The following is a 12,236-nucleotide window of genomic DNA, read 5'->3' on the forward strand; positions in this document are numbered from 1 at the left end:
AGTAGCATCGAGAGCTGCATCAAACCAGTCTCAGGACTGAAGATCACAACAAAAATCCCCATTGAGCCATGTGCGTCTCGAATTGATGCCGTTCATAGCTTGGCATCTTGTAATAGCGATAGTGGCGACTCGTTTTCTTAGTGTGTTCACTGGCGCCACTACGTTTGCTCGCCTTGTCTGTCCTTGAGTGGCAGCACCAGCACTTATCGATAGCGCGTACTGTGGTACCATCTTGGAGCGGCCACTAGTATTTCCGGGTCGTCGTGTGTCGAGTGAGTTGAGTTTGGAGGGAGCAGCAGTGAGGTCCGGACAGCCAGTACTCGCCCGACCACTGGCGACTCACAGACGCTGTCCGACGGAAGGATGTGGTCGCGAGAGTGCACCACCACGTCAAGGACCGGATTCAGCGAGTTTTAGTTGAATGGACCGTGATATTCGAGTAGTGCAACTTTCACTTGTGCGTGCGTGTCCGCCCGTCGAAGTGACCTCATGGCAATAAACTGTCAGTCGACAGTTTATACTGGGATCCTTCCCGTGCCTGACTGAAGTGAAGACGACCGTTGGTTGGTCGTTCGGTCGGTCGTCGCAGCGGACGACGTGCATTTGGTCTTCCGACCGCTTCTGGCTTCTCTTTGTTTGTGCCAACTTATAATTCGTTGCTTCACAGCGACTGGTTTTAGTATTATGAGTTGTTGGTGGAATTGTTTTCCCGGAGCCATGTGGATCTTGTACTTTTGAGTGAGCAGTAATTTTAATGCTGTCTGCGTACTGGATTTGGAGAAATGTTGCGATCGGACATCAGTTCGGTTGGGGCGCAGGTGCGAGCAGGTCCGTGCAGCGCGGGGGCAAGCCGGGACCGCTGGCGTCGTGCTGCCACTGTCGGATCGAGGAGGGGTAGCTGCGAGAGCGACGACTTCGTTGCACACCGAAACCTGGACGTTTGAGTGAAGAGTTAACTCCTAATGCAGCCTCGACTATTCTGAGATCTCGCCTTTGGTCGGCGGGTTGTTGCTCCCAGGGCCGCTGAGTTCGGCGGCAACGAGTGAAATGTTTTGAGGCCGTCAAATATTGCATCCGTCTTTCTCTGTTTGTTATTCCTCATTGAATTTAGTATTATTCTTATTAATGAAGTGCAGCCAGCGGTATTTTCTGCCTTGCGGCCGCTAGCGCCCCAGTTACCTGCCCTGGAAGTTAGCATACTTTTCCGGCAGTGTATCTTTCCTCATCGTGTTGATGCTCTCCGACATGGCGTGTTCTTCGACAGCCTCTTGTTTTGCACTGTGCACGTTTTTCACTTCTTTTATAATAACGCCTTCAACCGTGTTACAGTTTGTTAAAAAAATGGTTCAAAAGGCTCTGAGCACTATGCGACTTAACTTCTGAGGTCATCAGTCGCCTAGAACTTAGAACTAATTAAACCTAACTAACCTAAGGACATCACACACATCCATGCCCGAGGCAGGATTCGAACCTGCGACCGTAGCGGTCACGCGGTTCCAGACTGAAGCGCCTAGAACCGCACGGCCACACCGGCCGGCACAGTTTGTTTTAAAACGATGTATTTATCTTAATATGTGCTATTTGGAATTGTTCTTCTGACTTCTAATTCAGGCCTTCAGCCGTTTGTTGTTTGAGGTTATTGTTGGTGGCCTTCGGCCAGTTGTGTTTTTTAAGAGATTGTTTTAAAAAAAGACAATGTAAAATAAAACTCTTTATTTACGGGTTTAACGGCCATTGCGCCTGTAAGAAGAAGGTGTCATGGTCAGCACGACGATGCAAAGGAGAGGAGGCGGCAAGCTACTGTTTGTGATTCGTTGCTAAAAGGAAAATTTGGAAATTTGTGGTAAGGAATATGGAACCAAACTGCTTAGGTCATCGGTCCCTAGGCTTACGATCTACTTAATCTAACTTAAACTAACTTATCCTAAGGACAACACACACACACCCATGCCCGAGGGAGGACTCGAACCTCCGACGGGGGGAGCCGCGAGAACCGTGACAAGACGCCTGAGACGACACGGCTACCCCGCGCGGTTGCTAAATGGAAAGAGTGACGTTGTACAGATATGTAAGAACACTTTTATGCATGTTTTTTACAATAATGGAAATTCTAGTGTTAGCCAAAAGAAAGTGAAACAGCGTTCCCAGAAAAGAAGGATTATAAGATCCAAAATAGGAAGAGATTACCGCTAGTATAATCGAGAACTAGGTTTTACCATCACTACCACGGAAACACAACTAGTCAGCTGAGAAGAAGAGGGATCTGCAAAAGATGCTGCTATATTTGAAGGAAGGTAAAAGAGCACGTGTTCTTGTGAAAATCAAGCTTCAAAATAATCACATGATATTGCACTATTGCAGCACCCTACGTAATACGTACAAAAATTGATTCAGTTTTTTCTTATCTAAACAGTTATGACAAAACAAGACAGTATAACTCAGAATCAAGCCATTCACCGCCATTCGACCTTATATTTTATAGAAAAGCAGCACACTTGAAAGATATCAGTCCCAGAAATCAATCCCGAGCGAAAATTTGGGCCGTTGTTCTCAAAGTATGCAGTTATTACTTAAATCCGTAGCTTTTAAACTTCGCGCGTACCGGCTGTTTGTCACTTGCTCCGCCCCACTATAGCTGGTTAATGGCCGAGAGTGAAGTACTGTACAACGGAGTAACATGTTCGTGTTCATAGTGTCGATCAACAAATGAGCGACGGTGCTATGGTGTGTGTGAAATCTTATGGGACTTAACTGCTAAGGTCATCAGTCCCTAAGCTTACACACTACTTCACCTAAATTATCCTAAGGACAAACACACGCACCCATGCCCGAGGGAGGACTCGAACCTCCGCCGGGACCAGCCCCTCAGTCCATGACTGCAGCGCCTAAGACCGCTCGGGTAATCCCGCGCGGCCGACGGTGCTATGGTCAGTGTGTTAAAGTGAGCGCTTTCTAGCCTGCAGCTTATGCCAGAGTTGCCTTTGCTTTGTTCCAATACACAAATGCAGAAAAATGAATGCGTGTGTCATTAAAGACGGAACGTAACGCTATTTGATTATTAACATCGCTTTTTTTTTTTTTGTGTGTACTGAAAAGCTGACACAGTTCAAATGAAGTACATTTGCAAGAGGTGTGCCGTTCTTCAACGTTACTGGCCTGATTAAAATCATTAACTCCATTTCATAATAATTATTCAATTGCTTAGATTTATTCCTTTTGATTTTCAGGCTTATACAGTATATAAGTATTATTGAACATATATGTGCGTGAGGTGACATGTTAGGCGCACTTTCCGAGTAAAACGTCTTCTCGAACAAGATTTCAATACACTTTCGGCAGAAGTGAACCCCCCCCCCCCCCCCCCACCTCTCTCTTCCCTTGCCGTACCAAACCGCGAATAGGAAAGTTCCGCCTGCCACTCCACTGTGCAGCAGGGATGGCGGTAATCGCTGAAACAACCGGCTTTTGGTTACATAGATTTTTTTCGTCTCTAGTTTAATCTGCCTGTTAAAACCGTTCAAAACAACTTGTTTCTGAACTAACCGATTACTTGTTTTTTTTTTTTTTTTTTTTTTTTTTTTTTTTTTTTTTTTTTTTTTTTTTTTTTTTTTTTTTTTGCTGTTACTTCCAGTACTAAACATAGACTTCGAACGAAGTCTGAAAAATTTTAATGAAGGTGAAAGAGTAGGAGATCATGATCGATATGGGGTAGAGGCTGTGGCATTGTCTTCAGGAAAGATGGCGAAGTTGAAACTGACGGGCGCGGCGATGGCAAGAGGGAAGATTCATATGTTAAAGACTTCCCCGCATCGTCACTTTCGAATGGTATAAATTTTTCACCTCCAAGCAACCACAAAATTAAGGAGTCAGTTAGTATCCCAAGTTTATAGCACGTCAATGAAATTATAGATTTATCAATCAAATTTACTTTCTTTTCCAATGAACATTGTGGATCTTTTCTCCATACATGATGTAAGTTTGTTGTGCCTCCTTCCGGTTTTAATCTTTCTCATCAAATGGATTATTATACTTCGTTGCTACTGCACTTTGGAAAATACTTCCAACAGTACCATTCTGCAATACAACTGATGTCTGAGGACGACAGCTAGAAACTACTTTTATGGACCTTGTGGGGGCAATACGTGCACACTGTGCGCAAACGCGTACCGTCTAATAGGTCACGTCACACGCGAAACAGATACGTCATTGTTTCTGCAATGCTGTACTGATTCTTATGCCATGTTTTTGTTGCAAGTCTCTAACCGCTGGCGTTGTAATTAAAGTAGTGCTCGTCTCTTTCCAAACGTCTATAATAACGCAATATTTCAAAGCAATGGAAATGTTACGAAGAAGCATTACTCGTTTTTAAACAAAGTTTTTATAAAAACGAAAAATTTTAGCACTTTCCACTATGGCGAATCGATGTGCCGGTTTTTAGCCGGCTGTTAGCAAAAAATGAAAAACCTGTCATAGCCGAGACCAAACAAATACTGAAAAATAACGGTTGTTGAGAACTGGAATACCGGTATAGTTTTTAACCGGCCGGTTTTTCCCATGCCTATTTTGCAGTACTTTGCGCTCGGGCGTTTAGCGGCTCCAGTGGGGCCCAGTGAATGACAAACAGCCGATGTCCACAAAGTTTAAATTCTCTACATTCAAGTCATAACTGCGAACTATGATAATTATGGTCCAAATTTTTACGCGGCATCGACGGTTGTGGCTGATGTCTTGCAAGTGTGATTTTTTTCTCCTTAATACATTACTGGCCACTAAAATTGCTACACCACGAAGATGACGAGCTACAGACGCGAAATTTAACCGACAGGAAGAAGATGCTGTGATATGCAAATGATTAGCTTTTCAGAGCAGGAATTGACCGGCGTTGCCTGGTGAAACGTTGTTGTGATGCCTCGTGTAAGGAGGAGAATTGTGTACCATCACGTTTCCGACTTTGATAAAGGTAGGATTGTAGCCTAGCGCGATTGCGGTGTATCGTATCGCGACATTGCTGCTCACGTTAGTCGAGATCCAATGACTGTTAGCAGAATACGGAATCGGTGTGTTCAGGAGGGTAATACGGAACGCCGTGCTGGATCCCAATGGCCTTGTATCACTAGCAGTCGAGATGACACGCATCTTATCCGCACGGCTGTAACGGATCGCGCAGCCACGTCTCGATCCCTGAGTCAACAGGTGAGGACATTTGGAAGACAACAGCCATCTGCACAACGAGTTCGACGACGTTTGCAGCAGCATGGACTATCAGCTCGGAGACCCTGGCTGCGGTTACCCTTGACGCTGCATCACAGACAGAGCGCCTGCGATGGTGTGCTGAACGACGAACCTGGGTGCACGAATGACAAAACATCATTTTTTCGGATGAATCCAGGTTCTGTTTACAGCATCACGATGGTCGCATCCGTGTTTGGGACATCGCGGTGAACGCACATTGGAAGCGTGCATTCGTCACCGGCGTATCACGCGGCGTGATGGTATGGGGTGCCATTGGTTACACGTCTCGGTCACCTCTTGTTCGCATTGACGGCACTTTGAACAGTGCACGCTACATTTCAGATGTGTTACGACCCGTGGCTCTAGCCTTCATTCGATCCCTGTGAAACCCTACATTTCAGCAGGATAATGCACGACCGCATGTTGCAGGTCCTGTACGGGCCTTTGTGGGTACAGAAAATGTTCGACTGCTGCCCTGGCCAGCACATTCTCCAGATCTCTCACCAACTGAAAACGTCTGGTCAACGGTGGCCGAGCAACTGGGTTGTCACAATACGGCATTCACTAGTCTTGATGAACTGTGGTATCGTGTTGAAGCTGCATGGGCAGCTGTACCTGTACACGCCATCCAAGCTCTGTTTGACTCAATGCCCAGCAATTTTAATGGCCAGTAGTGTACTTAGTTGGTACTGCACTCTGTAAAATATTTCCAACAGTACCATTCTGAAATACAACTAGAAACTACTTTATGGACCTTGTGGGGGCAATATGTGCACACTGTGCTTAAACGCGTGCGGCCTGATAGGTCACACTCCTAACAGATACGTCATTGTTTCTGCAATGCTGTACTGATTCTTATGCCATGTTTTTGTTGCAAGTCTCTAACTACTGGCGTTTTAATTAAAGTAGTACTCGTCGCTTTCCCAATTTCTGTAATAACCCAATATTTCAAAACAATGGAAATGTTACGAACAAACATAACTCGTTTTTAAACAAAGTTTTACTTGAAAACGAAAAATTTTAGCACTTGCCACTATGGCGAATCGATGTGCCGGATTTTTAGCCGGCTGTTAGCAAAAAATGAAAAACCTGTCATAGCCGAGACCAAACAAATACCGAAAAACAAAGGTTGTTGAGAACTAAAATACCGGTATCGGTTTTAGCCGCCCGGTTTTTCCCACGCCTGTTGTGCAGTACTTCGCTCTCGGGCGTTTAGCTGCTCCAGTGGGGCGCAGCGAATGAGAAACAGCCGGTGCTCGCAGAGTTTAAATTCTCTACATTCAAGTCATAGCTGCGAACAACGATAATTATGGTCTAAATTTTCACGCGGGATCGATGGTTGTGGCTGATGTCATGCAAGGGTGATTTTTGCTCCTTAATATATGAGATCGAGTTAGTGACGTTTCCTTGTCAGTGTGACAAGTGCCTGTATTGGTCAATACTGTTTACAGGCCTCCAGTTTGTTATTCGAATGCCCCTCATACATTATGTGCATCTTGCAGCGGCATCAGTGCAACGCCGATTCTCTTCCCTTTCGATACAACAGAAAGCCGTCCCGTGCGGCCGTATTCTCCACAGAAACCGAGAGCGGGCTGTGAAAAATCAGGCGCCGCACGCTTGTCCGCCTAGATGCTGCATGATTCTTCCGCGCCGAGCAAATCAGATCGTCTGTCTGTGGGGCGCTTTGACAGTCGCGCGGAGTAGCCAAGGCGCATGCGCCGAGCGGCGCGGCTGTGTTTGAAGCACAGTGGGTCGCCGCTTGCTGCCAGTACCGGCACGGTAGCCGCTGTGTGACTCTCCTCTCTACACAGCGGTGGCTGCTTGCTGCGTTACCTGCGTGTCGTGTTGACGTAGCGACCGCCTCGTGTGCACACGAGGAACTCTTAGACATAGCCCGCCGGTCTCCCTAGACGGGCGGTTATCTTTCAGATGCTCTGCACTTACCTGTGTTGTATCTTGGATTTGACTGAACACTGAGTTGGCGTATTCTCGCGTAGTGGTGACGGACGGCAGACCACAGCGTGGAACTTTGAGGGACACATGCCACTCGAAATAACCTTCACGTGGTTTAGCGCTATTGAGAAAACCATTACAAGATACTGAACAGTAATAGTGTTCGATGGACCCATTAACTTGTGTTTAAAAGAGTGGCACCTTTAGCTACGTCCTGTGTCTATGCTTCTCTTGAAGCGTTTCGAGGACAGTCGTCCGGCGATGCGTTTCAGTTACGCATGACATTCTTACCAGCAGCTGGAACGAGCTGGGTGCCATGAGGCCTTGGACGCTCATCTTTCTGTCACTCTTCGTTCTGGGTGAGTGGCTGCTCAAACTATATTTACGCACACCACAGTTGTGCACCATTGTGGCACTAGCACTCTATAGGTGATATTCGATTGTATACTTTGCCTCTTCTTCTGTATTGACATCTTTTCTGGTATGACGAAAGAATTGGCGCTTTTCTTTTTGTATCCACCCTCAAATTGCGCGCCTTGTTATTTAGTCTTTTCCGTTATTTTTTGTGCTATGTGTTTCTTCGGTTTCTTGTTGCTGGATTCAGGTAAACTCTTTTGTGATCCACCTATGTATCGAATAAGAAGTAAATAAATTAAGGAAGAGATCTCGACAAGAATCCAGTCAGAGACGTGTCGAATACTGGCGTTAGCATTCATATGAGAAGAAAGAAACATCAGTAGCGCTGTAACAAGTATGTCGGAAAAGGCCGCGCGCATAATCGGGTTTGGGGAGGGTCTTGGTGCTTCGGATGCTATTTGAGCTGAGAACGTGGGGTAAAAAATTTTTTATTTAGCTCCGAACACCGCCCATTTGTACAGCCATTCGAACATCTGTCTTACCGTAGCTATGTTAAGTGTATTCAGCAAAGTATGAATGACGAACCGGAGCTAGCACCCAGGCAAATTGTGAAAATCGATTAATTCCTTTTGCAAAAAATGGTTCAAATGGCTCTGAGCACTATGCGACTTAACATCTGAGGTTATCAGTCCCCTAGAACTTAGAACTACTTAAAGCTAACTAACCAAGTACATCACACACAAGCATGCCCGAGGCGGGATTCGAACCTGCGACCGCAGCGGTCGCGCGGTTCCAGACTGAAGCGCCTAGAACCGCTCGGCCACACCGGCTGGCTTTTGCAAAATATTTTAATTTGGCTGAAATTAATGCTTAGTTAATGGCACTATTTGTGTGAACACCGTTCGAGTTTTACACAAAAACTATCACTCTCTTTACGTTTTTATGTGCAAAAACAGTCCCCCTTAAGTAATTCTGGATTGGAGCGAGACTAATCGTTCAAAATTGGACCATCAGTGCATCGGACCTCGCTCTAAAATAAGTTTTAACGGTTTGAAATAGTCTTCCTTCATTTGGATTCCGCGTGCAAAAACATGTTTTTACGAGAGGTTTTCGAAGCGCCCCAGTTCTATAAACTTATACTAATCGGTTCAAACTCTGCACGACGGTAGATAGATGGATAAAGCCGAAACGATATTTTTTTATGCAATAATATTTATCCGTTGTCGAGATATGACAGTGTAACGTTATCCTGTTTTTTGTTTTTTTTGTTTTTTTTTGTTTTTAAGTGCGCCACTTCTGTTTCTTAAATTTGTGCGAATCGTTTGCAACTTTGCACGAAGGTAGATAATTGGATAAAGTCAAAACGAGTTTTTTTTATCCAGTTATCTTTATCTGTTGTCGAGATACCATGGTCTAAACTCGAGCTAAATGTAGCACGTAAAAAACGATCTCACGCGAATTTAGTGCGCGGAAACGGTTTAAAGCAAATAAAATGAATTAAAAAATGCATTGTTGCGATAAAATTGAAAACTCGGCTTCAGAATCATTTGGATTTTACGTTCAAAAAACATGTTTTTTAGTAAGTTTTCTTTTTACGCGCGCCACTTCTGTTTCAAACTCGTGCTAATGGGATCAATTTTTGGTATGTAGACAAGTGCATGTAATTAGAGGTTTTCCTGTTTGTGAAAGCTTTATCCGTTACCACGATATAAGCAGCAGGGTTTGAAGCACAAAGATACCTTCACAAAAGAATCGTCACACGAGTCGGCAAAAACCTACGTCGATTGCCAAGCTATAGCGGTCTAATTTCAAAATTATGGTCAAGTGAAAGTTGGGAACCAGAATGAAAAATGCTCCTGTCGTAGATCGAAAAAAGGCGAACATGTCCTGGGCAGAGTTAAGGATGTAAAAGAAGGCAACTAGCTTTTCGATTGACCTCGCAGAAGACATTTAAATCAGAACGTCTTGACATATTCTCGCTTTTTTCCTTGTCAGTATTAGTAGTCACGTCATGTAGGACAACGCATCGTATCAAATAAAGTGACATGATACATGTCATCTAGTGTGATATTTTTCATGTCGTGCAATATGACACAACGTGTCATTAAAGTTTAGGATGCATGCATCCCAACTCTTTGACACCTCTTACTACAGACGCACGTCCATTCTCGGATGCTTCCTATTGTAGCTGCATCCCACTCTCTAGAAGCACGAAGGTTTATTTCTATTTGTTCTTATACCCACTCACCATAAAATGATACAGGGTGGGTCTAAGCGAGCTCAATGCGCTGGGAAAATAAGGTTAACTTGTAAAAAAAGCGCGATGTTTTGGTTTAAATGGCTTTGAAGCTGCCAGGTAAGTCGAAAAGCTAGATCCCTTCTTTTACATCCCCAACCTTGCCCAGAACATATTCACCTTTTTTTAAAAAATTCTGGTGCATTTATGCTTGACTTTGTGATAGGTATATCTACATTTCACGAAAAGAAACGCAGTAAATAGTTCTGCTCGCCACAAAGTGAGACAGTTCTACGATTCTGTACAATTTCTTATGGAACACCGTTCCTTAACTAAATCATTCATACCCTGAGAGCTTGGGAAACATCGTATACTACCTAGCTTCGCAACGACTTGTGCATGTCATTCAAAACGTAAGCAGCAAAACTGCTGTACAGATATTTTGTATACTTTTCTACAACGCTGACATTCATGTATAAGAACACAGGCTGCCAATGTCCACTTGTAATCTGGTTTCAAAATAATGTCACCTCATACTGAAAAGTAAAGTGGAATAAGAGCTGAGACTTCAGTTATTGTTCAACATGTGAAAGTACTGTTGAAAGCGAATCTAAAAATGGTTTTTTATTCTATTTTAGACCGGAAACGTTTGAAATCTAATTGGCCAAACAAAAAAGCAAGCTTAAATTTCAGCGTCCCATTGACACTGAGGTCACTATATAAGTTATTTTATTGTCTTGATCGCAAAGTTTATTGAACAGACTTGCCAGTTTCGGCTGTACAATAACCATCTTCAGAATCTATCATTCCTGTAGTGCAACAAGTCATAAAAATGTAAAAATAATGAGTCCAAACTACTGCGCATTCTTCAACTGGCTGTATATATGATATAAAGCTATCTTGGAGGTTGTTGATGTATGCATAACGCACAGATGATTGTTCGAATTAATTAAAGGAAGGTTCATTTAGAAGTAGAGTTGTTTAAAGTATTCCCAGTCGATTGTAAGTAAACAAAAACTTTTTATATTTAACCATCTGAAAAATACTTGTCTTCAGACACATTGAAGTTGGTCAAAAATAAAAACCGGTTACAGAAATCTTTATAAAACTGAATACACTACGAGAGCTCTAGAATTAGTATTGTAATGGAAGAAGAAGATATAAACTTCGAGAATATGTATATTGGTCTCTCTCTCATATCTGAATATACACTCCTGGAAATGGAAAAAAGAACACATTGACACCGGTGTGTCAGACCCACCACACTTGCTCCGGACACTGCGAGAGGGCTGTACAAGCAATGATCACACGCACGGCACAGCGGACACACCAGGAACCGCGGTGTTGGCCGTCGAATGGCGCTAGCTGCGCAGCATTTGTGCACCGCCGCCGTCAGTGTCAGCCAGTTTGCCGTGGCATACGGAGCTCCATCGCAGTCTTTAACACTGGTAGCATGCCGCGACAGCGTGGACGTGAACCGTATGTGCAGTTGACGGACTTTGAGCGAGGGCGTATAGTGGGCATGCGGGAGGCAGGGTGGACGTACCGCCGAATTGCTCAACACGTGGGGCGTGAGGTCTCCACAGTACATCGATGTTGTCGCCAGTGGTCGGCGGAAGGTGCACGTGCCCGTCGACCTGGGTCCGGACCGCAGCGACGCACGGATGCACGCCAAGACCGTAGGATCCTACGCAGTGCCGTAGGGGACCGCACCGCCACTTCCCAGCAAATTAGGGACACTGTTGCTCCTGGGGTATCGGCGAGGACCATTCGCTACCATCTCCATGAAGCTGGGCTACGGTTCCGCACACCGTTAGGCCGTCTTCCGCTCACGCCCCAACATCGTGCAGCCCGCCACCAGTGGTGTCGCGACAGGCGTGAATGGAGGGACGAATGGAGACGTGTCGTCTTCAGCGATGAGAGTCGCTTCTGCCTTGGTGCCAATGATGGTCGTATGCGTGTTTGGCGCCGTGCAGGTGAGCGCCACAATCAGGACTGCATACGACCGAGGCACACAGGGCCAACACCCGGCATCATGGTGTGGGGAGCGATCTCCTACACTGGCCGTACACCACTGGTGATCGTCGAGGGGACACTGAATAGTGCACGGTACATCCAAACCGTCATCGAACCCATCGTTCTACCATTCCTAGACCGGCAAGGGAACTTGCTGTTGCAACAGGACAATGCACGTCCGCATGTATCCCGTGCCACCCAACGTGCTCTAGAAGGTGTAAGTCAACTACCCTGGCCAGCAAGATCTCCGGATCTGTCCCCCATTGAGCATGTTTGGGACTGGATGAAGCGTCGTCTCACGCGGTCTGCACGTCCAGCACGAACGCTGGTCCAACTGAGGCGCCAGGTGGAAATGGCTTGGCAAGCCGTTCCACAGGACTACATCCAGCATCTCTACGATCGTCTCCATGGGAGAATAGCAGCCTGAATTGCTGCGAAAGGT

The 12,236-nt window shown here is 45.3% G+C and overlaps 1 protein-coding gene across 1 annotated transcript in view; it reads left to right on the forward strand.

Moving 5' to 3' along the window:
- Window positions 1-7,339: 7,339 nt before the first annotated feature.
- The window catches only part of LOC124622947 (zwei Ig domain protein zig-8-like), a 365,055-nt gene continuing 360,158 nt past the window's right edge, over window positions 7,340-12,236 (forward strand). The window contains exon 1 of the mRNA XM_047148738.1: window positions 7,340-7,544. Coding sequence (XP_047004694.1) covers window positions 7,502-7,544 — 43 coding nt within the window. The 5' untranslated portion in view covers window positions 7,340-7,501. The remainder of the gene's footprint in view (window positions 7,545-12,236) is intronic.

This window comes from Schistocerca americana, chromosome 7, assembly GCF_021461395.2.
Source record: "Schistocerca americana isolate TAMUIC-IGC-003095 chromosome 7, iqSchAmer2.1, whole genome shotgun sequence".
NCBI lineage: Eukaryota > Metazoa > Arthropoda > Insecta > Orthoptera > Acrididae > Schistocerca > Schistocerca americana.